Source organism: Saimiri boliviensis, chromosome 2 (assembly GCF_048565385.1).
Source record: "Saimiri boliviensis isolate mSaiBol1 chromosome 2, mSaiBol1.pri, whole genome shotgun sequence".
Lineage (NCBI taxonomy): Eukaryota > Metazoa > Chordata > Mammalia > Primates > Cebidae > Saimiri > Saimiri boliviensis.
This window is the reverse complement of record NC_133450.1, coordinates 102,034,909-102,062,531: the sequence shown is the minus strand read 5'-3', so window position 1 is coordinate 102,062,531 and position 27,623 is coordinate 102,034,909. Positions and strand designations below refer to the sequence as shown.

General features: G+C 35.0%; 1 protein-coding gene across 6 annotated transcripts in view; it reads right to left on the bottom strand.

Moving 5' to 3' along the window:
- The window catches only part of MDGA2 (MAM domain containing glycosylphosphatidylinositol anchor 2), an 845,750-nt gene that overhangs the window by 218,148 nt on the left and 599,979 nt on the right, over positions 1 to 27,623 (bottom strand). For all 6 annotated transcript variants that reach the window (XR_012516333.1, XR_012516332.1, XM_003930557.4 and 3 more), the window contains one exon: positions 10,114 to 10,443. Coding sequence is in view for 4 of the 6 variants with exons in the window: in XM_003930557.4 (XP_003930606.2) it covers positions 10,114 to 10,443 (330 nt within the window). In the remaining 2 variants the exon portion in view is untranslated. The remainder of the gene's footprint in view (positions 1 to 10,113; positions 10,444 to 27,623) is intronic.

Below are 27,623 nucleotides of genomic sequence, written 5' to 3'. Positions count from 1 at the left end.
GAAATACTTCAACATACGGTAACACTTTGTATCTTAAATTGGATGTTGACACTTGTGTTCACTAAACTGCATGCTTTCAATTTATGCACTTTTCTGTATTTCTGTTATACTGCAGTAAGAGTTCAAAAAATAATTTACCATTAACAACGTACTCTTCATTTTTGTGCTGTAAGTTGTATTGTATATTCTAGGGATGCTATTGATATTAAAATTATGCTGCTCATGATAATGCACTCCAGTTGCAGTTAGATAGCAATTTAGAAAGCCAAACCATGGGTCCTGTATTTTCAGGCAGCTGGGAGAAGACAAGTATCATCTTGAGCTGAACTAAAGAAATTTTAACATAGAGTGATGTTGCATATGATCTTCCATGATGAAATAATGCTATTAAAGATACTTGCATTGGCTGGAATAAATAAGATCTCTCCCAACTTTTGCAAGCCGGATATGGGACTGGCAAGCAGAACCTAACATCCTGACACTCTTTGGAGTGGCATCCTTGGAATATGGCTCTGACAATCTTGTGCCCCAGATCAAGAGAATACGTACACACTTGTTCCAACTAGAACGTTACCTGAATCACCTCTAGAATATTGCAACACCTGTCTACAATGACCATTTCTTGCAAGGCCTTTGTCAAAGGGATACAACTGAATATTTGAATTACCTGAGATAATAAAGGGAAATATTCATTTAATCTAAGATTTTAATGCATGCTGCAAGCTTTCACACTGGATTTGAAATCTGAGATTTCAAGCTCACGTCAGGATAAAGTTTTAGGAAATGAACACAGTATCTATACTTCCGGGCCCTATTTCCTTCTCTATAAAATGAAAGGCATTAGGTCAACAGCAAGCCCTCAGTATTTTAAATCTATGCCAATAATTAAGATATTTAGGGATCTTTTAAAATTGTTTTGTGAAACAAGTATGTGGGGACCTGCACAGTCATCTTTTCTTTTTTAAAATTAAGAATAGATATTTAGAACACACAACATAAAGGTACCATCAAAACCCAAATTCAATGATTTTCTAAATTTTTGTAATCCCTTTCCAAACCTCACAGATACCTAACAATGCTGAATTAAAAATTAAAAGATTATGAAAATGAATTAGGTTCTCTTAAAACTAAAAATACATTTATTGGCAAGCAGATTTGAGGGGTGAAGTTCTTTGTATTAATCATAGCTCTAGTTTCAATTTGGATCCCTTCAAAGAAAGAGCTTCAAGACATTCTGAACTGTAAAATGAAACTTAAACATGCCACATACAAATTAAATCACTTTAATAACTGTTCTCTCTGTTGCTAGGAGGTGTAGCGTTCTAGTGCTTTTACTACGACATAGAAGAAAATGGTGATGAAACTGTTAGCCTATGGATCCAATCACCATAAATATGTCTATTTATTTTTCTTTTTGCCATTTGTGAATGGCAGGTTGGGAGTGTCATTCGTGAACATAAAAATCTGAAGTGTGATCATAACTACATTAGTAGTGAACATATCATTTCCTATACCTCTACCTTCTCCTGTAGTAAACAATGTTATGGTTGGTCTTGGTATTATAGCCTTAAAATAATATGCTGTAATTTACATTCCATTCTTAACCATAAATCTGATAGACGCATTTATTCTTTATCAGTGAATAGAGATATTTGTCACAAGTTTTTTTTTTAAAAAAACTCAATAATTACTATTATCATTTTAAATACAAATTTTAAAACTAAAAAATGATTTTCAGTCCTCACTGGGTTGAAGAATTCTATCTCCAGTCATTTAAAATTCAAACCGTTTCTATGTCCCCACTGCTTGCATTAGAAAAGAATGAAGGGTATAGGAAGCAAACACTGGGTATACTTTCTTATTTCTCATTGATTTGCTCTTATTTTTGTATCACCTGAAAATTTGAAAAAGTATTTAATTTTATCAAATGAAGTAAGTTCCCAACACATGGGACAGTAATTAGGCAAAAGCTAATTAACTATCACTGTTAAACTGTAAGTTGTAAAGTCAAAACTTTGTTTGGATAATTGGGGAAAAAAATGAAATATTTTCAGATGACAATTGGAGGGAAATTATAAATCCAATGTTCTTTCCATAGTAATACAGATTCAATTTTATATAAAACATTCTAATAGAAAAACATATATTTACTGAATGAGTATAGGAAATAGAATACTTCCCATTTTTGTATTTATGTCCCTCAAAATAAAATATTGATATAACTTACGCTTCTCAAATCAACTTGCAACTAATGATGTCTTAAATAGTCCTTTTCACTCCTTTAAATGGTATTCTTGAAAAGAGGATTCATATAATTGTCATGTTCTATAAGTGTCTATAATGCAACCTGTGGCTTAAGATTCCACATAATCTGAGGATAGATGTTATTCATACCAAAATGCTCTGTTTAAACTCACCTCTTATCTTGACCTTCCCCTTCTCTTATCTCCTCTCTTCCTCTTACTTCTCTGCCTCATTCTGTCTCTTTCTTTCATACTTCCTTACTCTTTCCATATTGAATCCCTTCACTTCAAGGGAAGCAAGAGCTCACTTCCATTATCAAAATCCATGCATCAGTATTATGGTTTCTGGGACAAATATAATCATTCACTTTTTTTTCATGCGGAAGAAGTGAAGGCTGTGAGGATGCTGTAAGTACAAACAGGTTTTCACTAGGTGGATATTCTATTTTTCTACACATATTAAGGAGCTTATTTTCCTTGATTTCCACTGATCACTCATTCTCATTTACTTCAGTTTCTTCTTTTTTCCATCTTCTGCTTGGACAGTTTTTAGCTTTGCTTCTTATTCTCATATTGGGTGAGCTCATCTGTTTCAAATTAATGCAATTACTTGTAAAGTCTATGTTTTAGTTTTGACCTTTTCCTGATCAGAACTGATTTTCTAATTGCTCACCCAAAACATGAGGGATGTTTCACCATCCCTACAGCTACAACTAATCTCAAACCACTTTGCTCTCTCAAACCTTTCTCAAGAACATAAATCCTTTATGTGACATTACTGTATTCTAAATGATCAAGGCATAGTATTCTGGGATCGTAGAAGCATGACAACATATTTAAAAGGGATGGAAGAACTCATCTAAGCTAATGGGTTTCAACTATGAGTATTTAATATTCCTAGTGTGTATGTGTATACATAAATGGGAATCAGAATCCTTTGTCCAAATATAATCTTACATATAAGTCCTATGTATACAAGAGAAACTTACTTTGCTCTGACTGAAGTTGGAAAGGGAAGAAATGAGTAAAATTCTCTGTTGCTACTTCCCTTCTCTCTGCAGTTAAAAAGCACTTGCAAATATTCCACAAGATTTTTTGTTCCCATTGAAACACTATTTGGAAATCAGTTCTCCAGCTGATCCCATTATTCTATAGATGAAAAGTTTTGAGGCTTAGCCAGACCAAGGTCATAAAGCTACTAGGAAATAAATTTGGGCCTGGACTCTGCACTACATTAATCTGCCTGACGTCAATCAGCCTCTTCTTAAAATTGCCCTTAGAACATTGGTCATTGACTTAACTGTCCCTTAATGAGAGAGGTTGTGAGTAATCCCCAGCATCCTATCTGATTCCTATCTAGCCATCCACCTGAATAAGTGGTACCCTTTACACACACACCCCAATCTGCAGAACTTTTTCTTATGCTCCCTTTCCTTTATTCTATTTCCTCACACTTGCCCTTGTAAATATTCCAAATCCTGTGAAGAGATAAGAAGTGAACTGACTTATCAGATGTTGTTCCTGAGTCTCAAAGCATTTTTTAAGCTTTCTGTATCTTTTCCTGTGTTACTGAGCCACTATTCATAAAATATTACTTGTCCCCATTGCCCATTTTTTTTTTCCCCAACAGGGTCTCACTCTGTCACCCAGGCAATTTTACTCTTAACAAAAGTGTTTTGCCTCTCTGTTACATTATCTCCAAATAATTTACTGAATACTGGGTCACAATGCAAATGTAGTCTGTTTGGGAAACAGGAAAAGCTGTCTTTGTCTCATTGTTAAGCCTTAAGAACGTCTTTTGAAATTCTCTTATTTCTCCACCACGATTTCTCTAATTGTCTCTTTCTGAACCCTGAAGATTCGCCAACTGAATAGGTCCCCAAAGCACAAATCAAATCATAATGCTCCCCTGATAAATGCTTTGAACATTCTTGATTGTGTGAATGTGAGCTAATAAGATCTAATGAGATTCATTTCCTTCTAAGATCTAGTGTCTCATTCTTAACCCAGCTCAGATGCTACCTGCTCTATGGAACTCTCCCTGACCAGATGAAATAACATTATCCTGTGTGCTTCCCTATAACTTTTATGGTTTATTGAAGCAAATGCTAGATTATATCTGTTAATAAGATTTTGCTTCAATCTTTATAAAATGTATTATTAATATTTGTATAGATAAGTAACAGTTATATGTGAGTTTAATTTTTTAGTAAGCCCATGAGGTTCAGCTTTGTTATTATTTTATTTCTGAATTAATAGGATATCAAAAGTGTAGGTTTGAAGTCAATGCATTATAGCCTGTGGGCAAAATATGGTTACCACCTGTTTTTGTAAATCAAGTATTATTGGAACACAGCTGTGCCTATTCATTTATTGCCTATGGCAGCTTGCCCATTCTCATAGCAGAGTGGAATAGTTGTGATAGAAACCATATGGCCAGGAAAAGCTGAAAGTATTTACTATACAGCCCTTTACAAAAGTTTGCAGCCTCTGATGTCCATTATTCATTGAGAGGTCATGGATTGTACTTCACAATTTTGGATTCAAGAAAAGAAATTAATGTTTCTCTATCCAGTAACTCACATGCTAATTACATGCAGCTTCCTCAGATCAAAGGTTTGTCAGGGTATTTTATGTTTTAGTCTTATGACTTCTACTTACATAAAATAACCTATTCCTTACTATAGCCATCTGTAGAACTTCAGTTTTAAACTGCGGAATTTCTTGAGTTTCTGTTTCTCCTTAACTGGAAAAGGACAAGGAAGCAAATCCAGTTAAGCGGACTTAGTTATATTTTTATGTTGCCTCCTGCTTATTAACTGTTCTTTCTTATGTACTATAGTCCTGTGTTATCAACAACTCTGATTTTGCAGATGTGAATACTTGTACAGACACAGGTTAAAATAATTATAGTAACTAGATGGGTGGCCCAAAACTAAAATTTTGAACGTATTTTCTCAGTTGGTCACTACTGTGCACCTATGCTTACATTTCAGCATCTTGTTTAAACCTCTAAATTTGGCTCCAGTTTCTGTCTATAACATATCCTTGTACTCTAACAAGGTAGAAAAAAAATCATCAAAATCTGTATTGAGTCTTCGGCTATATCTGCCCACCAGATGTCTCATCATGGGAATTCCACAGATCAGCTGTTTAGATTTTCGAGGTTGAGTTTACTACAAACCTACAAGTTTGTCAAGTCACACAAAGAAATAAATGCAAGTTAATAAGCATCCAAGGACGCTACCATGGAATAATACTGGAAAAAGCAATGAAATAACTTGCAAAAATGCCACTGAACATTAAGGCTACTGCTGTATAATGATTATATTTTTGCAAATGAATGGCAGTCAAGTGACAATAATTAAAAATTTGATTTTAAGTGTTGCCAAAATTTTAGGCTACAATTCACATGCATTTTTCAGCATGCATGTGAAGAGTTTTATTGCATAAAATTGAATTACAGCAGATAAAGTTTCAGTATGTTTAATTTTTTAATTGAAACAATTTTAAGTCACCTGCAGTTTAGCCAGATAAAATATTGCTTCAGGAATTTAAAAAAAAAAAGTGTAAAATGTAATAAACCAATTTGCTTATATTCATGTCAATAAATATCAATCCTACAATAAAAGTAAGAATTATCACTTTAATATTCCTGGGGCTTTCTTCATCCTACATATTCTGCCAAATACGTCCTCCTTCCACTGTCACTAGCACAATGCTACTTTTGTCAACATTTAACTCAAATGTCATTTCTCTGTTAAAGTTTCTTATACCCCCATGAACAAAAAATTCACAGTTTCTTATACCCCATGAACAAAAAATTCACAAGTTCTACAGAAGCACAATCAGACTTTAAGCATAGTGTGTGTCCACTATATACTGCCTAGTTTCTATGTAATCTGTCTTGACGATTTAGATTGTAAGCACCTTAAGGGAAAGGCCCATTTGTACTATCACCATATAACACAGAGTGTGTATGTAGCAATAACACAGAAAATAAATCTAAAAGAAACAATAATTTCAAATTAAAAAAAAAAAACCACAAATACTCCCAATGAAACAATTTGCATTTTTAAAGAATTAGGAGGAAAAAAGTATCTAATATTCAGTTAACACGAAAGTAAGATAACCTATAATTATACATCATAGTTTTTATCATTCAATCAACTTCAAACTCCAAAATACATGAGGTCTCTTTTTATTTTCCTTTCCTTTCCTCCTTTCTGTCCTCCTCGCCTCTCGTCTCTTCCTTTTCTTTTTTGAGATAGAGTCTTGGTCTGTCTCCCAGGGTGGAGTGTAGTGGTGCCATGGTAGCTTACTGCAGCCTCAAACTCCTGGCCTCAATGATCCTCCTGAGTCAGCCTCCTAGAGTGCTCGGATTACAGGTTTAATGGCCCTAAACTGTCTTCTAAAATCAAATCATTGTCTTTAAAATATATGAATAATTCTGTAAACTAAAATTTACTTCCCTGTAATATTTTATATTTCAATTTTATAAATCACCAAAAATGTATGTTGAAATGTGGCTCTGTCATTTAAGAAAAATAATTTGCTGTCTTAGGTAAAAATGCCTTGTGGTATACCTTAGCCTTAAAAAATATCACTATATTAAAAACACAGTAACATTCAAATTGAATGATGAAGAATTAAAGAGAGGAAAAACTAACACCACAGTAACAATTGAGATTCAGTGTAAGATTTCTGTATGAACTCTAAAATTTAAATTTTTTTCATGTTAAATTACATTTAACATGAAATTACATTTAACATAAAAAAGTGCTGAGTACATAAGTAAACTACTGACCATTTGGTCAATGCTCAATTTCCTATAATAGAAATAATATAACTAGTAAAACCAAGAATCTAACAGATCAGCATATATATATTTATGTCTTAGTTGTTGCTTCCTTTTCTTTGACTCACCCAATTTATGTGAATTTCCTCAGTATCCTCCAGGATTCATAAAATTGAAATAGTCCAATATATCCCTTCATGCTATAGCTTATTCATTTTCATCATTCAAACTATATCCTAGAATACATCTATTTTCATATTAAAGCACTTTATTCTTCAATAATGTTGGGATAAAAATCATTTTTAATGATGTCAGTCGAATGATGCAATCTCAGATTTACAGAACTTTATATTGCATTCTAGTATTCCACTCTATGGTAAGCAAATTGAAACATCAAAGGTCAGTTTCAGCATAAAGACAAAATACATAATCCTCTTCAGTAACTCATTCTTTAGGTTAAGCATCATCTTCTCTAGGCCTTCTATCACTAGACTCTCCTGGACCATCCAGCCTCAAGAGCCTGTCATCTGTGTAGCCACACTTAGAAGAGGCCCAAATTTTCTTTGATGCTCTGATGTTGCCATAGTGAATTTATTAATTTTTGAACAAGGGGCATGCGTTTTTATGGACACTGGACAACACATATTGAGGAGCTGTTCCTGTCTTTGGGAGTGATAAAACTTTAAGTCACTATAAATTTGTCCATCAAATAACTTTAAGTCAGTAGGGAATTTCAACAAGGACAGCAAGAGGCACAGCAAACATTTGTATTACAGAGACCATGGGAAAAAAGAAAACCTAAAATGAAAGGTGTATGCATAAATTAGCCATTTTGTTAGCTAATAATTATCTGTTGAGTACCTTCTATGTGCCATGTGTTGTTTTGGCCACTGAGATGATAGCAATGAGTGATGCAGACAAAGTCTCAGGCTTCGTGAAGCTTCCACTCTGGAGAAACCACATCTATCTGCAGTAAGCAGGGCCTTTCCAGGGGGAGTGTTTTGCAAGAAGACCATATATTTATTTTATTCCTAATATTGTTACTTTGGGTAGCCAGGCAAATTATTGATAGTTAAGAAAATTTAACGTTTACAACCAGTCTGTTATTACTAATGTTGAATTTTCCCTAAAGGATTATTGGAAATTTCATAAATCATTGTTAGTCATCTTAACTATTTTGTCATTTATAACACATAGTTTCAAACAGGCAATATAACTAGCACTTTGGGAGGCTCAGGTGGGCAGATCACAAGGTCAAGAGATTGAGACCATCCTGGCCAACAAGGTGAAACCCCATCTCTAGTAAAAATACAATTAGCTGGGTGTGGTGGTGCACGCCTGTAGTCCCAACTACTTGGGTGGCTGAACCTGGGAGATGGAGGTCGCAGTGAGCCAAGATCACGCCACTGCACTCCAGCCTGGTGACAGAGCGAGATTCTGTCTCAAAAAAAAAAAAAAAAAGTTAGGGGTCATTTTGTATTTCTTCTCCCTATTCTGTACTCTATCTTTTGTCTAAGTTTAATGGTTTATGAACTGTAATCCCATCAAAGGAATTCTTTTAGATAAAAGCATTGATTCTTTGGATCTGGGCTTTGTGTCACTGGTTCTGTAAAGGAAACAACCCAAAAACAAACCAAATAAAACAAAGCAATGGTTTTGATTAAGTCTGGAATATTTCTGGAAAACCATCCCTCAGAAAATAAGGACAAATGATCCTGAATCTTGCAAAATTGCTCTTACTCTATTACAGGAAATATCATATGTGGAGTGTCATATAGTACAGTGTCACCTAACACAATGAGGCAGGCAGACAATGGATATTTGTTGACTGACTAAATAAATAACTGTGTTTATCAACATCTTGCCCTCAGTTACCCTAAATAAATCCATCTCAACACTAGCACCAATGTTTAAACATTAGATTTTAAAAACACATTTTCATTGCTTCTAGCTTGTTTTTAAGCTAGAAAAGAAATAATGTCTAAACACAAGTACTTTTCTTCACCCTAATTTCCTTTTGTTTTCGTTGTAGATGATAAAAATTGAGTATCTTTTAGGAACAAAGTACAACTGTGCAAAGTTAGCACATTTTTGTCAGCCTGAATCATGAACTTCTATTCTTAAGGAGTAAAATCAATCCAGTTTGCACTGCAATTTGGAACCATGAGAAGGCACAAAATTATAGGTGAATATCTCAATGTACAAGAGACAAAATGATGCCTGATCATGTGTCTAACCACATTCGTCTCTATGTTTTCGACACATATTATTTATCTCGCATGATGTAAGAATCTTCCATTAAATTCATTTTGGTAACAAGTTGGCAAAACAAATACAGCTACTCTGGAACTCTGGATGCGTGCTGATTGTGCCTCATAGAATCACAGGGCTTTAAAGCGTCTGAATGAACCCTCTGCTACCAAATCCCTGTAATTTTCCTTGTCGACAGATGTACGTTTAATCAAGAAAAAAACTAATAACATGTTTTCGTTTTTAACTTTACAAGAATCTCACTCCAATATATTTTTGTACTTAACTATTTTCATTATGAAGAGATTTCACCATATGATTCTGCAAAAAAATCACATCTGACTACAACTTTCACATATCAGTTTTTGTTAGTAAAGGGTACATTTCCTATATGTTTTGTATTTGAAGACTCCTAAACTATCTCTCAGCATTTTCTCCTTAGCACTATATAGTTAGGCTTTGTTTAAAATTTCTGATAATTGTCTTAACTCTAGACATTTGTTTAACTTGTTTAATATAATTTTAGACTCTTCAGAGTATTTTCATGAAATAGTAGTATTTAACCTAGAAGGCTATATCTATCTTAGTCAAAGCTATTAATTTTATTTGGATGATTTCTGTAAAATCTCATGTAACTCTAAATCAAAATAGATGAAACAGTGTTTCAGAACCTAGTATTCATTGAGCATTCAGAACATTAAAATTTTGTTTTTAAGAAACTTAAAAGGGAAAAAAAAATTTTAACCAAAAACTATTAGATCTCCTAAACTTCAATTATTCTAAATGTGCACATCTTTTACATCATAAATATATGCCCCTTACCTGTGCTGCTGGATATATTGACATCAATACTGATATCAGATATTCCTCCTCCCTTCAGAGATGCTACACATGTGTACGTTCCAAAATCCGTGAATTTTAAATCAATGATGTCCAAGTTTGTTGTTCCAGGAGAGACATCAGGGTCAGTCTGTGTAATAACCATCCGCTCAGAACTTCTTAATGGACGACCATTTTTAAACCAACTAAATGTTAGCTCCTCAGAAGGAACAGCTTCCACTTGGCAAGATATTTTCACCTCACGGCCAATCTGGATGTTATCATCTTTGTGATAAGGATCTGGTGTAATCCAAAATCGTCCTTTTTTTAATGCTACAACATAAAAATTCCATAAGGAGTTAGTGTTACTTTTATAACTTTAGGGATTCATTCATTCTAGATCATCACCTCTGAGCTGAAATATAGTAAAACCAAATGAGTTGTACATATGTTTCTTCGTTACATCCAAGTAGTGTGCATACAAGTAAATGACATTCAGGTAATCCAGAAGTAATCTAAAAAAATCTAAGTCACGTAAAGACTCTAAACACTGATTTTTATAAATTTGGTAATATTTTCCAGTGATATCAAAAGTAATACCTTAAGTCTATGTACAATTAAACACTGACATTGAATTTTGAACAACTGACAGACTATATGTAGTCATAGGATATTAAAAGTAAGACTATGGGTCTCATTTAGTCTAACTCTTTCCCTATGTCACTACTTATTGTATACTTTTTCAAACAACTCAAATATTGCACAAAAGGCATATGAACATTCTTCTAAGGTTTTATCTACATTGTGAACAACACTAGTCTGGCAATATTTGAGTCCATTCACATTCATGAGACATTGTTATATACTAAAATAATCTGAACTGAAAAAGAAAACCTAGGGCAAAAAGCATTTTCAAAACATTTACTGTGAACTTTTCTATTTTACCATATGTAGATGTTTCCAGTTAAAACTGTTTGTTGGCTCTCTAATGCAGATGTCCAAAAGAACCTCTCCACAGATAGCTTACAAAACATGTGAGGTTTGTACGCTAACAGCAGTGTTTTCTAGGTCTAACAGCAGTGCTGTTTTCACAGAGTGTCATTCGTAATGACTACCAGAAGGCTGCCAAGGGAGCATCTATAGGCCTTCTACTAAGGGCCTGAACTCTGAATGATGCCACGCTGCTCACTATGGAATAGCATTTGCTCTCTTTTGTGACAGTGATTCTCTTATATACACATTTTTCTTTTTATCATCTTCCCCATTTCCCTCTTCTTTAATATAACTATCCCTACATGACGAAACATACACAGTGAAACACAATTATCAGGATAAAATATTCATCAGTCACTTTTACCATTAAGCCTAAATATGTAATAATATTGTCAAAACTGCCATGAATTTAGTGGACCTGTAGATACTAGAAAGCTGGTAACAGCATTCTGGATAACTTCTCCTTAGTTTAACCATCATTACATCAGTTAGTCCAATAAAAACCAGTGAGCCTTGAAAATCTATAGAATCATGCAGAATGAACTAGAGCTCAATAGGACTTAAATCTTAAAAATTTTTCTAAGTTTTTTCTCTTTAGTCTCAAATATTTTCATCTGCTTTCTTGTTGGCATCTTAATAAGAAGATACAAATGAATATTAAAAAACAATGTTTGTGTCATTCTTTTCCATTTAAGATATATTTGTAGGGATCCTCCTCAAAACTAGCCATGCGGCTAGGTTTTCTGATTACATGAGGAACCAAACAGATATAACCATGGTCCTCACGTACTGTGGCTGGCGTATTCATAGATTAGAGGCCAACTTAGGCACAAAACACTTAGGATACTTATGTCTAGAGAAACCACAGACATTTATAGCTATGAAATGTTTTATATGCTTGAAGAAGTTTCAATCTCAGAGGAGAGTCTCCCTAAATTATTTGGAAAATGCACTAATTTTTAATCTTAATACAAACATGAGAAGACAAATACTTAAATCACATTCTTATATTGTCATTTGTTCCATTTTTCCATAGTAAAATGTAACTTATGACTCTTATTTATCTCTAACCGTATCTTTATCAGTAAGTTACTCTAGGGTGAAATTGGGATACATTTTGGTATTCTGTTACCTAGAATCATATATTTATATTTACACAGGCACTGAAGTATAACTTTACATTGTATTTGGGAAGGGAAATGTGATGAAAATGTCCATATCTGGCTGCCACATTTGTTATATGATAATTGTGCTCATACAATGCCAATGTAATTGAAGTGTAATATAGTCATACTGAAGCATGACTTTACATTGTATTTGGGAAGGTAAATGTGATGAAAATGTCCATATCTGGCTACCACATTTGTTATATAATAATTGTGCTCACACAATGCCAATGTAATTGAAGTTTTACAGTACAAAGCAAATTACATGAGTATAAAATATTCTTTTCTTTTAAAAATAGATCTAAAAATATGTGGAGAGCATTTACTTTTGTTAGCACTATAACTTAAATGAGAGTTTCCTTTCACTTGCTAACAATTTTCTTTAGCCTGTTTTTAAAGAGAAATAACAGAATTTTTGTCATAATTTAGAAAATGTTAATATTGCATATATTAATTTATTAATAGCTATATGATTAATATCAGATTTCAGATGGGGTACTTTTTACAATAGTTTTCATTACAAAGATATATGTTGGTTTTATATATAAACACACATACACAAACTGAGATGTTTAAGTGGTCATCATTTATTTACCATGCAGCTATTATTTGCTAATTCTGTGCTCTGCATAGTGACATATTAAAGTGACACTGAGAGAACTGCAAACTCACCAGCCTCATTAGATTTAAAATACTAAACTCAAAAAACACCAATAAAAATATGAAATCAATAGTGTATTATGTGTCATAGACTATTCATAAAAAACAACTTTAAAACCCAAAGTAAAAATATTGAGATTATAAGCCCATAATTAATAAAATTATATAATATATTATTATACAAATTACTAGAAAGAAATATAATCAAGTATGCTTTTAAGAATGAAATGACAGCAAAAAACATTGGTTAATCTTAGTATCATATAATTCTATGATTTGTCCGAAGTCAATTGTACTAGTGTTTTAAATGACACAGAATCTAAAGGGAAAAGGTAAAACAAGTAAGTCTGCTAAGTGAGCGAGCTCAAATTAAGGAGTATCAGAGTAAGTAACACAGATTATTTAACAGAGAGTCATTTCTCTGTTTATGTTGTCCATATAACAAAATAACATGACTGGTTTTGCAAAAAAAGAAATGTTCAAAGGTGTCTATGTGTACTCATATATAATAACACAAGACAGATGAATTTTGTTTTCTTACTCAGTTCAGAAAACTAAGAGCATAGTTCTGTAAACTAGCTCTGGGTACACTGAGAACTTGCAGCCTCATTCCAGTTTTTCATGTCTACATGTCCAAGATGGGCAAACTAATTTTTATGAGTCAAGTGCATCATTTATAAAAATAGAAGGTGATAGACTTAGGCTCCCTTAGAGACACATTGTGAGAAATAGCTTATTAACAATTGTGCCTGAGTTTTGAAAATATACAGTGTTTAATGCAGTTAATCAGCTGGGCAGCAGGTCCCTTCATTTATAATTAAACTCTCTCTCTTTCAGTGAACAATTCATAGTAGTTCATCTAATGCTAATTTAAAGTCATTTCCTGCTACCAGTTAAGATTTCAAACTTTTAAAACCAATCAGCGATTAGGACTGGAGTATATAACAGAGGTCCAACAGACTTAACAAGGCTCTATAGAACTAAAGAAATTCTATGGAAAAAGGAGAGGAGAAATCCCTTTCCCCAAATGCAATTTCTCAGTCTGAATATTGAAAACCCCCTAACACCAGCCTGAGAGAACAACAGATTTGGCTTAATGTGTCATAAATTGTGATGGACGAACCTTAAAGGGTACTTGTTTAGTTTGGCAGTGTATGTAAAAGATTGGCATCAAGCGGAGCCTCTGTTCTGGATAATCTCTTTGGAAACACTGCAACATAACTATATCCTCCCTTTTTGTAATATTGTGAATTGAATGCAGGCATGGCCTGTGTTTATTTTTTTAACAGTTTATGTGCAAGGATATTCTAATTGCACTTACTGAAGTCCCTCTACTTCAGGCTATACAGAAGTGCTCTGCAAATGGAATGAAATCCAGGTATTGAAGCAGAGGCTACTCACTGCAAAAATTTCGTTAGGGTTTGCTGCTGACCCTTCCCTAGAAATGAGTCCATACCTGTGAATGTGATTGTCAGTGGTTCAATGGAAGACTTGAAGTATGCAATACATAGTCATTCAATAATAAGCTAAAATTTATTGACAGAACACAAAAAGACAATAATCTTAAACTTTAATGTAAAAGCATCTCTCTGGAGATAATAAACATGAGGTGTCAGCTTTTAAACTTCTGTTAAGCATCTGTTTCAGAAGAATAAGACACAGAGCGATCACTGATCACCATTTCTGGTTGATAAACTAATGAAAAGACTCTAAATAGATCATGTCTTATAATCAGGTTGTAGGATTCTGGAAAACCTGAAGAAATGACAAAACCTTGTTGAGATTTGGATATAGGAACCATTAATGGTGTGATCAGATAAATAAAAATCAATTTCCTATTTACTTATTATTTAGTGAAGAAAATTAAAATATCAGTGTCGAAGATGAAGTCTTTTCCTGACCAACCAAAAGCCAGTTAGATAAGCAGTTGGAAATAAGTTGCATCAGCAAAGCAACTTAAAAGACAGTAAATGACAGTCTATATGCTCTGTGCTACTATAATTAGGCACCTATCTTTCTCCTCAATAGGACTGTGAGCACCTGCGGTTGGAGGGGGCACACTTTAATCCTCTTTATTATCTCCAAATCCTGACCATGGTGCATGGTTATAGTTGGTACTCAATACTCTTTACTGAATTTAATTATAATTGACATTTCGAAGCATTAACTTTACAGATGCCAACTGTTTCCATTCAGTATAAGTTTCTGTTAATTTTGATTTTGTCTTGCAGTCTTGTGTTCTGAGATGCATCTGGGGAAATAGAATGGGAAAAGGAACAGATTTGACAGATTTGATGTCCTCTAGGATTCAGAGATTTTGTTGTGGGAACAGAATAATACTTAGTGAACAAACAGCATCAATATGGGAATATGTGAGGAAGAGAATTCTGCACAGAAAGCAAGAAACCTCCTTCTAGCACATCCACTGACTAGTAGCTATGTGTATGGAACATCAGCTATCAAACGACTTTCTTTGTAAAGGAAGATTTCATCCAAAACGACTTGTTTATATGCTTCAGATAATAATCATTTCTGAGCAAATATGGATCATTTCTTAACTGATATAGTTGATAATCATTTCTGAGGAAAGATGAAAGAAGGAAAACAACCGACATCTAAGGACACTGACTGTGTCTGAAATAGGATTTGCCAAAACCTGTTCCAGAAAAAGGTGAATAGAGGTTACATTACAACAAAGTGTAACAAATATACTTTCAAGATTGACTATATGAATAAAATTTTGCATTTCTCCAGAACTTTTAAGAACTTCAAAGGTGCTAGCATGTACACTGCCACATTACTTGAGAGGCTGATTGTATCTACCAAGGAAACCTGTATTTTTGGAACATGTCTGAGGACTAGCATCCCAGAGAATAAAGTTTGGGAAACGATGACTTGAGAAAATCCATCAGTTGAAGAGAATAACTGAAAAGACTCTAAAATTAGGTTCCATTCTTAATACTGTAAGCATTCTCCTTATGAGCATCACAAAATAATCAAAAAGCTGTGACTCTCCAGTGAAAATAATATTTATTATTTAAAGAGCCAAAGGGCTTGGGAATGACCTTATTTTTTTAAATTAATAAGTAATGGTACATTGAAGTTATAAAATTATATTTCAGAGTCATCTAATAAACTCACCTATACTAGCGCAGCATGCCTCTTTCTTTCCCAACCAACAATTTAAAAAACAAAATTAACTTATCAGTTCATTCCTGTCTCTGAAATGTACATTTTGCAATATGCAAATAGCATCAAAAAGCAGTTAAATGCATCAGCTTTTGTACAACTCCAGCCACTGATACAAACAAGACTTAATCTCATTTGCTTGAAGAAATAATTTGAGTTAATTTATTTATAACATATTATAAAAAGTATATGCAATGTTATTATTAAAAGTATAAAAGGATTAAAGTTTCTAAAAAGTTGATATAAAAAGGGAGGTCTTTTAAATTTTCTTTCTCTGATACACTATTAAGTATTCTTATACTCACTTCTCTGTAGCTAACAACTGCAATTGCCAATCTAGTCTGAATAGAAGTTCGCTAATAATGCAAGAACAAGAATACAATATACCCTTTCCTGAAAGTGGTTTAATGTATCACCACTGATAATCTAAATGCAGAATCAGACGATGAAATGAAGTTGTGGTTCTATTTAATCAGAAACTATCAAGGCTCTATTTATTTTGTGAATTTACTCAAAGCTAATTAATGCAGTTAATCATTCAAATTGTTTAAGCATAGTATGGCTGAATTGTAATTGTCTTTTTATATCCCTTCTCAATAGAACATCAGCAGGTAAGTATCTTGACTAAGAATTAAAGAAGGAAAGCATGCTTTAGGCAGGCACAAATTATGCTTTTTAGGAGAAATTCTTCTTTAAGTAGGGGGAAAAAGTGGACTAAAATAATAATATTGTTATTATCATTGTTATTTAGCCATTCCTACTATTTTAGCTTCATTTTAATTAAGGAGATAAATATATATTGCTGATAAACTACCAAAATGTCTATACAGGTGTTATACATAAAATCAGTTACATGTGGCTGCAATGTAAATGGTATTTTACTTAGCATGATATCTTAGCATAGGTTATTTGAATAGAGGATTATTACTTTGTTGGTCTTATAATGTTAAAAATTAGTGGGTATTTTGAGCTCAACTTTTCCACCAAATGTAATAATACTTTTCACTATGAGAAATGAGAATGTGTTCTGGTATATTATATGTTTTATTAGTTGCTAAAGACCTAGGACTAGAAACAGCTATCAGATGAGCTGCAGCTTAGAAACATTGGTGCTACATATAATTCATCTGAAATCCTTTTGAAAATAGTACATCCTTAATATTTATGAAATTGATCATGCACTAGTAAAAATTGGATGAGATAATGAGACTAACTTAATCTAAAATCTTTTGTCACTTTTCTTGAGCTTTTTTATTTTCTGCCTCATAAGCTGTGCCCTTTCACTTTCCAAAATGATCCTGCCCCTCTGCCAACCTCACTCAAGGTACCGTGATATCCAGCATTCACTCAGCCACCCCTTTGGAAATATCAATATTTCATCTTCCATATTCTATTCCCTCTGACTGGAAATTTGTTTAGGTCATATCTAAACTTATAACACTCCTCTTAGTCCCAATAATCCCTCAAACCATTAGTGGCATATTTCTTGATAAAATGGCAAAATACCAGTTGCACTCACTCACTAGGACACTTTATATGCTGCCTTTCACTGGTACTACTCTGGCAGTGAAGGCCCAATGCTTAGCAAATATCTCTTAACCAATTAATGCAATATTTTCTAGTTCTCATTTTTTTTTGTATTATTTAAACGTTCTACTTCAGGTCACTTTACATTATTGGCTCTTCCTTCTTGAACCTCTCTTTTATACTGGCCTCTATGACTGACAGGAAATAACATTTAAGAAAATTAATTAATGGACTGTTTTCATTCACATCACAATTGTCATGACATTCTCCCTTGTTCATCCGAGTTCTATCATTGGAACAGTGGTTGTAAAGTTAGTCTCGTTGAGAAAGGGAGGATTTTTCTAAATTATTTTGCCACAACTGGAAACTATGGAGTTTTTCCTTGATGTTCTCTCTTTCCTTTTGCTGCCTATGTTGAAACATTAGATAGTTGTTTGTTTTGTTTGAGATGTACAATGTTGCAACCAGATCCATTCATATTTCAATTTAAAAGAAAAATGTGTTAAAAATATGTATATACATGTTTTCATTTTAACATTACACGGCAAATAAAATAGATATATTTAATGACTACGTGAGGAATATCTTTAATTATTAAGAATTTGTATAAATTCTGTAAATTACCTTATCTGATAAGAAAATGAACAGTCTGAGAAGGATCCAAGATGGCTGAATAGGAACAGCTCTGGATTGCAGTTTCCAGTGAAAACACAGAGGATAAGTGATCACTGCCTTTCCAAATGAATTTTTACCGCCCACAGACCAGGAGATTCCCAGACAGAAAAGTGTCATGAGTCCCCAGCGTGGCTGTTTCAGCCAGCACAGCAGGTCTCCGCACAAAAATTCACACAAATCCAGGCGCCATTTCAACTGGCAACTGAACACCTGGGAGACAGAGTTGCCCATTCATCTGAAGAAAAGGGAGCTGAAACAGGCAGCCAGGTGATCTGCCTTGGCTGGTCTGACCCCCACAAAGACCAGCAATCTGAAACTCTCTGGACTGAGTTTCACAGCAAGCACAGCCGGACCAGAGACATCCAGCTCCGTGGGGAGAAGGGTGTCTACCAATACTGAGGCAGTCCACCATTACTGAGACAGTCCACCATTACCAAGGCAGTCTGCCATTGCTGAGGCAGTTCTAACTATTCCCCTATAAACAAAACTGCAAGGAAGTTCACATAGCAGCTGGGGAGAGCCCATGGCAGCTCAGCAATGCCTCTGCTGGCAGACTGTGACTAGACTCCCTCCTTGCTTGGCAGGGCATCTCTACAAAAGGCAGCAGAATTATAGGAACTTATAAATAAAGCCCCACCATCCCAGGACAGAACACTTGGTAAAAGAAAAAAAAAAAAAAAAGGCGGTTATGACTTCTGCTGCAGCAGACTTAAATGTACCTGCCCAGCATCTCTGAACAGAAAAATAGAGCTTACATCTCAGGACCTGAGCTCCTATAAGGGACAGACTGTCTCCTCAAGCAGCTCCCAGATCCCCATATAAACAAAGAGATACCTCATAAAGGAGATCTCAGGCTGACATCTGGTGGGTATCTTTCTGGGACAAAGATAACAGAAGAAGAAACCAGCAGCAACCCCTACTATTCTACAGCTGCTGCAGGTGATCCCCAGGCAAGCAGGGTCTGGAGTGTACCTCTAGCAGTCCTACAGCAGAGGGGCCTGACTGTTAAAAGGAAAACTAAGAAACAGAAAGAAATAACTTCATCAGCAACAAAAAAGATGTCCACTCAGAGACCCCATCTGAAAGTCACCAACCACAAAGACCACAGGTAGATAAATCCACAAAGATGGGAAGAAACCAGCACAAAAAGATGAAAATACCCAAAACCAGAACATTTCTCCTCCTCCAAGGGATCACAACTCCTCACCAGCAAAGGAACAAGGCTGGATGGAGAATGAGTCTGATGAATTGACAGAAACAGGCTTCAGAAGATGGGTAATAACAAACTTCTCTGAGCTAAAAGATCACGTTCTAATCCAATGCAAAGAAACTAAGAACCTTGAAAAAAGGTTTGATGAAATGCTAATGAGAATAAACAGCTTAGAGAGGAATATAAATGAAATGATGGAGGTAAAAAACACAACACAAGAACTTCACAAAGCATACACCAGTTTCAATAGCTGAATCAACCAAGCAGAAGAAAAGATGTCAGAGATTGAAGATCAACTGAAGGAAATAAATTGAGAAGGCAAGATTAGAGAAAAAAAGAGTAAAAAGAAATGAACAAAGCCTCCAAGAAATATAGGATTATGCGAAAAGACCTAATCTATGTTGGATAGGTGTATCTAAATGTAATGGAGAGAATAAATCAAAGCTGGAAAACACTCTTGAGGATATTATCCAGGAGAACTTCCCCAAACTAACAAGGTAGGCCAATATTCAAGTCCAGGAAATACAGAGAACACCACAAAGGTACTCCTCAAGAAGAGCGACCACAAGGCACATAATCCAGATTCACCAGGGTTGAAATAAAGGAAAAAAATCCTAAGGGCAGCCAGAGAGAAAGGTCAGGTTACCCAAAAAGGGAAGCCCATCAGATTCACAGCAGATCTCTCTGCAGAAACCCTACAAGCCAGAAAGAACTTTCAACCTAGAATTTCATATCCAGCCAAACTAAGTTTCATAAGCGAAGGAGAAATAAAATCCTTTATGAATAAGCAACTGCTGAAAGATTCATCACCACCAGGCTTGCTTTACAAGAGCTCCTGAAAGAGGCACTAAATATAGAAAGAAACAAGCAGTACCAGCCACTCCAAAAACATACCAAATGGTAAAGAGCACCAATACAGTGAAGAAACTGTGTCGACTAATGGGCAAAACAACAAGCTAGCATCAAAATAGCAGGATCAAATTCGCACATAACAATATTAACCCTAAATGTAAATGGGCTAAAAGCCCCAATTAAAAGACATAGACTGGAAAATTCGATAAAAAGTCAAAACCCATCAGTGTGCTGTATCCCAGAGACCCATATCAAATACAAGGATACACATAGGCTCAAAATAAAGGGATAGAGGAAGATCTACAAGGCAAATAGAGAGCAAAAAAAGCAGGAGTTGCAATTCTAGTCCCTGATAAAATAGACTTGAAACCAACAAAGATCAAAACAGACAAAGAAGGGCATTACATAATGGTAAAAGGATCAATGCAACAAGAAGAGTTAACTATTCTAAACATAAACGCACCCAATAAAGGAGCACCCAGATACATAAAGCAAGTTCTTAATAACCTACAAAGACACTTAGACTCCCACACAATAATAGTGGGAGACTTTAACAATCCACTGTCAATATTAGACAGATCAACGAGACAGAAAATCAACAAGGATATCCAGGACTTGAACTCAGACCTGGAACAAGTAAACCTAATAGACATTTACAGAACTTGCCACCCCAAATCCACAGAATATACATTCTTCTCAGCACCACATCACATCTACTCTAAAATTGACCACATAATTGGAAGTAACTCACTCCTCAGCAAATGCAAAAGAATGGAAATCATAACAAACAGTCTCTCAGACCACAGTGCAATCAAATTAGAACTCAGAATTCAGAAACTAACTCAGAACTGCACAACTTCATGGAAACTAAACAACTGGCTCTTGAATGTTGACTGGATAGACAATGATATGAAGGCAGAAATAAAGATATTCTTTGAAACCAATGAGAAAAAAGACACAACGTACCAGAATCTCTGGGACACATTTGAAGCAGTGACTAGAGGAAAATTTATAGCAATAAATGCCCACATGAGAAGCAAGGAAAGATTTAAAATCGAAACTCTATCCTCAGAATTGAAAGAGCTAGAGGAACAAGACCAAAAAAACCCAAAACCTAGCAGAAGACAAGAAATAACTAAGATAAGAGCAGAACTGAAGGAGATAGAGACACAAAAAATCCTTAAAAAAAATCAATAAATCCGGGAGTTGGTTTTTTGTAAAGATCAACAAAATAGACCACTAGCCAGATTAATAAAAAAGACAAGAGAGAAAAATCAAATGGATATAATAAAAAATGATAAAGGTGATAACACTACAGATTCCAAAGAAATACAAACCATCATCAGAGATTACTACAAACAACTCTATGCACCAAAACCAGTAAATATGGAAGAAATGGATAAATTCCTGGACACTTACACCCTCCTAACCCTAAACTAGGAAGAAGTCAAAACCCTGAATAGACCAATAACAAGGACTGGAGTTGAGGCAGCAATTACTAGCCTACCAATCAAAAAAAGCCCAGGTCCAGATGGGTTCACAGCCAAATTCTACCAGACATATAAAGAAGAGCTGGTACCACTCCTTCTGAAATTATTCCCAACAATACAAAAAGAGGGAACCCTCCCCAAATCCTTTTATGAGACCAACATCATCCTGATATCAAAACCCGGCAGAGACTCAACAAGAAAAGAAAACTTCAGGCTAATATCCATGATGAACAAAGATGCAAAAATCTTCAATAAAATACTGGCAAACTGATTGCAACAGCACATTAAAAACCTTATCCATCACAATCAAGAAGGCTTCATCCTTGGGATGCAAGGCTGGTTCAATATAACCAAGTCTATAAATGTAATTCATCTCATAAACAGAACCAAAGACAAAAACCATAGGATTATCTCAATTGATGCAGAGAAGGCCTTTAAAAAAATTTAACAGCCCTTTATGCTAAAAACTCTGAATAAAGTAGGTATTGATGGAATGTATCTTAAAATAATAAATGCTATTAATGACAAACCCACAGTCAATATCATACTGAATGGGCAAAAACTGGAAGCATTCCCTTTGAAATCTGGCACTAGACAAGGATGCCCTCTCTCACCACTCCTATTCAATACAGTATTGGAAGTTCTAGCCAGAGCAATTAGGATAGAAATAGAAATAAAGGGTATTCAATTAGGAGAGGAGCAAGTCCAGCTGTTTCTGTTTACAGACAACATGATTGTATATTTAGAAGACTCTATGGTTTTAGCCCCAAATCTCCTTAAACTGATAAGCAACTTCAGCAAAGTTTCAGGATACAAAAATCAATGTGCAAAAATCACAAGCATTCCTATACACCAATAACAGACTGAAAGAGAGCAAAATCAAGAATGAACTGCCATTCACAATTGCTACAAAGAGAATAAAATACCTAGGAATACAACTAACAAGGGATGTAAAGGACCTCTTCAAGGAGAACTACAAACCACTGCTCAATGAAATAAGAGAGGACACAAACAGATGGAGAAATATTCCATGCTCATGGTTAGGAAGAATCAATATCGTGAAAATGGCCATACTGTCCAAAGTAATTTACAGATTCAATGCTATCCCCATCAAGCTACCAATGGCCTTCTTCACAGAACTGGGAAAAACACCTTAAACTTCATATGGAACCAAAAGAGAGCCAGATAGCCACGTCGATTCTAAGAACAAAGCTGGAGGCATCATACTACCTGATTGCAAACTATACTACAAGGCTACAGTAATCAAAACAGCATGCTACTGGTACCAAAACAGAGATACAGACTAATAAAACAGAACAGAGGCCTTGGAGGCAATGCCATGCATCTACAACCAAGTGATCTTTGACAAACCTGACAAAAACAAGCAACGGGGAAAGGATTCCCAGTTTAATAAATGTGTTGGGAGAACTGGCTAGCCATGTGCAGAAGGCAGAAACTGGACCCCTTCCTGATACCCTACACTAAAATTAACTCCAGATGGATTAAAGCCTTCAACTATAAGACCGAACACCATAAAAACCTTAGAAAAAATCCTAGGCAAAATCATTCAGGACATAGGCATAGGCAAGGACTTCATGACTAAAACACCAAAAGCATTGGCAACAAAAGCCAAAATAGACAAATGGAATCTAATTAAACTCCAGAGCCTCTGTACACTGAAAGAAACAATCATTAGTGAACCGGCAACCAACAGAATGGGAACAATTTTTTTTGCAATCTACCCATCTGAAAAAGGACTTATATTAAAATCTACAAAGAACTAAAACAGATTTACAAGAAACAAACCCATTCAAAAGTGGGCAAAGTCCATTAGACATTGCACCTATCTCCCATTCTCTGTGGAGGGTAAGAGCCTAACTTTGAAATGTGAAAAGAGACAAGGAGCAAAGACAGCTGTTTTAATCACATTGACCAACCTCTCCCAGAAAGTCTTCCAGTACTTTCTTTTTTCTTTTCACCTCGCCTTTTCACCTTTTTTCTCTCCACCTCGCCACCCTGACACACACACACACACATAGTCTCATTCTGTCACCCAGGCTAGATTGCAGTGGTGCAATCTCGGCGTGGTGCCATCTCGGTTTACTGCAACTTCCACCTCCCGGTTTCAAGCAATACTCCTGCTTCAGCTTCCTGAGTAGCTGAGACTACCAGCATGTGCTACCAAGCCCAGCTGATTTTTGTTTAGTAGAGACTGCATTTCACCATGTTGGCCAGACGGGTCTCAAACTCCTGACCTCAAGTGATCTGCCCACCTCAGCCTCCCAAAGTGCTGGGATTACAGGCATGAACCACCCTACCTAGTCTCTTTCAATACTTTCTATTATTTCACCCCAGCGTTTAAAAGTCCTCCTGCTTTTATTTCATCTGAGTTAAATCTCTCTCCCCCATTAGAATGGTTTTAAATATTCCTTGCCATTTTTAACAAGCATCCAATTTCTTTAACAACATTACATTTAGTCACGTGCATTATTAAAACAGATGCAAGTAGGATTAGTCTAGGAAATTCATTGCCACAAAATTTCAAATGTCAAAGAAATACTTATGGTTATAAAACACACACACACACACACACACACACACACACCCCAATACATTGCTCAAAGATGGAATGTCATACATGTACAAGAGTATTTGAGAGTTAAAGAGGTTAATTTAATCGCTTTATAAAGCTATCTTCTCCATTGTAGCAAGCTCTATTTCTTGTTTAATGCCCTGTTAAGTATAGAGTTTCTGATAATAAACCACAAAACAAAGATCTGTATGGTTACTTAAAAGATGGTAGGGCTGCTGAGGTGTGAAGAGACTCAAAACTAAATAAATTTAATATGCTATAGTGTGTTATATGTATTATGAATACATTTCCTTTTTTTAAAAGTATACCCTACCCTTTCCTTATGTGTGTTTAATTTCAAAAATACAGACTATAGTGTGTGTGTATGTGTGTGTGTGTGTCTTTTTACTGAGAAAATTCTATCAAATAAGCAAATAAGGTAAGGTCAAAATGATGGTTGTATATACCTACTTTTCTATCCTGTACAATTGTTAGTTGAGCCATAAACTTGCTTTACTCTTTACAGGAAAAAAGGCAAAGAGGGAAATACTAATTTCCCAATTCACAGTATCCGGGACTTTAAAATACTCTAATTTTTCAAATAAACAACAAACAAAAATTACTATTCCTGTGTCAGAGATCTGAATGGAATTTATCTCCTGTAGCTGCATAAAGGAGACCTGTAACAAGTAGCATTTTTACCCTCTTCCTTATAGTGATCATAACAATGAAATTCACAATCCTATTTGGCAATCTACGCCTCAAGGTAGAGAGCTAACTACTGTAACTTTATACAGGAACCAAAGGCGTATGTACCACTGTAGAGTTGTTTAGGATCAATTTAAGAAAAGATCCAAAGACACTGTCTTGGTAAATATTAAAGAAGAGTGAATACAAGTTTACATTCTAAGAAAATGATCCAGGAACGTTGTTGGTTGTTGTTGTTGGGAAGGGGGTTTGCAGATATATATTTTGGGTACATGAAAATATATTCATTAATAGTTAACTGATAAGAAATGTGAGTCACATATTCTTAGAAAGGAGAAAAGATGACGTAGGACCAACTCTGTAGTGAGGTAGACAGAAGAACACGTGGATAGAGACATTATAGAAAGCTTATACTGTACCTATACATAATGAAAATACAATTATTAAATGCAAAATTGTGAGAACCTCAAGAAAATATTTTACATTCAATTGTTTGCATTTCTTAGAGACTTGTTGGGCATAAGCCAGTCTAATGTTAAGACATATCTACCAGAAACAATGACTATTGTGTTAGAGGAGTTGATCTAAACTTATTCTTAAAGAAAATGAGTTGATGGTAAGACCAGTAATCCATTAACGTTATTCCGACTTTTTGTAATTACAACTATGATATAGATAGTTTAAAGCATTGGTTCTGCAAGTATGAACCCTAGTCCAACAGCAACAGCATCACCTGAGAATTTGTTAGAAAGGCAAGTTCTTGGACGACACCCCAGACCAAATCCTCAGTTTTTGGTATGGAGTCTGGCCATCTGCATTTTAACAACCTCTCCGAGTGATTCTGATAAACTGACAGGTTTGAGAACCTCTGTTTTTGAAAACATTTATGCTTCCGTCCTTTAGAAATACAGGACCAGAAAAGAGAAGGCAGGTCACCGGCTCACCTAGAGGATTACTGAGATATCATAAGGCACAAACTAAAAAATGCCATAGGATATTTTTTTACTTTACAGGGTCCTCAATAGCCAGGTCTTCCTAATAATAACATTTGGATTGTTTTTAAAAACAGCTCTCATAAGTATCAATAACAAGAGTCAAATAGATTAACATGGAACTACTTTCTTTCCACATAGCCAAAGCTTGAGAGAAGTTTCACAAAACACTTACTATTTGCAGATTTCTTCAGAAGATGATAAAAATGTTAAGTGCTTAATATTAAGCACCTTAAAGTCCCTCTTCTTCACCTACAAATTTCTAACACTGAGTATTAAGATGTAAGCAACTCTCATTAGGGAATATCTTAATAGCTGATAAAATTTAGGAATAAGCGATTCATAACCTATTAACTTTTTTCTGAGTAACAATGGTTTCTGGGAGAGTCAATATAGAAAACAGTGAAGAGCAAGCATTCTGGGGTCAAACTGCCTAGTTCTAATATGATTTCACCACTTATTGGCAGTGTAATATTGTACAGTTAGCTCTACAGAACCTCAATTTCCCAAATTTATAAAATGGTAGTGATTAAGAAGCATACAACTGATCCATGAAGCTCTGAGTATGGTAATTCCCATGCAGAATAACCAAATACTAGATGTGAGCTGCCTTTTATTCCATGTTTTGAGCACTCACAATGTGTCTATCACTATTCTTGCTGCCAAGAGGGCACAGATGAAGAGCCTAGTGGTGGGGAAAAGCATAGACACCAAAAATTTTATAAAGACAAGGACTGAGAGTACTTTATTATAAGACAACCCATTACGGTGAAAGGGTAAGAGAAGACTTCATGTATTTGGTGGTGCCTGAGAATTCAGGGATAAAAGGAAGACAGACAGTTAAAGATGCCGAGAGGTCATTCCAGACAGTGGATGTTTCATGGGTATTGGAATAGCCATTTTTACTATACCAACCGTTGGTTTTAGTTCAGCTTTCAATAACTCTAGACAATCCTCTCATGTTCCTTCAAAATGTGTTTCTCTATGATTTCAAACACTCACTTCCATTTCCCTCCTGTTTCTGAGGATGCAGGGTTGATCCTCCTTCTAAAGCTGACCTCTTAAATTGTGCTTCTGGACTCAGCTCCAGCTTTTCACTGAACATCACTCACTCATCAATTTTCTCTTAAACTTTTTCCTCATGGTAAGGTCTTCCCATGTACTTATGAAATGATCAGAAGCTCCTCATTAAGCAAAACCAAACAATAACAACTATATAATACAGAAAGCCTTTCCTCTATGTCTTTATCTTCTGAAGCTACTTATTTACTCTGTTTACCTCTCACTGTCAAAATGTTAATAGATAAACCACTCACTGTTAACCTCCTTCAACAGTTTTTATTCTACCCCGTAACAGAGTTTTAATAACTGCCAGGGAGAATGTGTTCCAAGGAGCAGCAGCTCAGTCCAAAACTCCTGCTACATTTGCTGTATACGACCTATTCTGACCTTTTGCTTATAGCTCTCACTTTGTCCTGA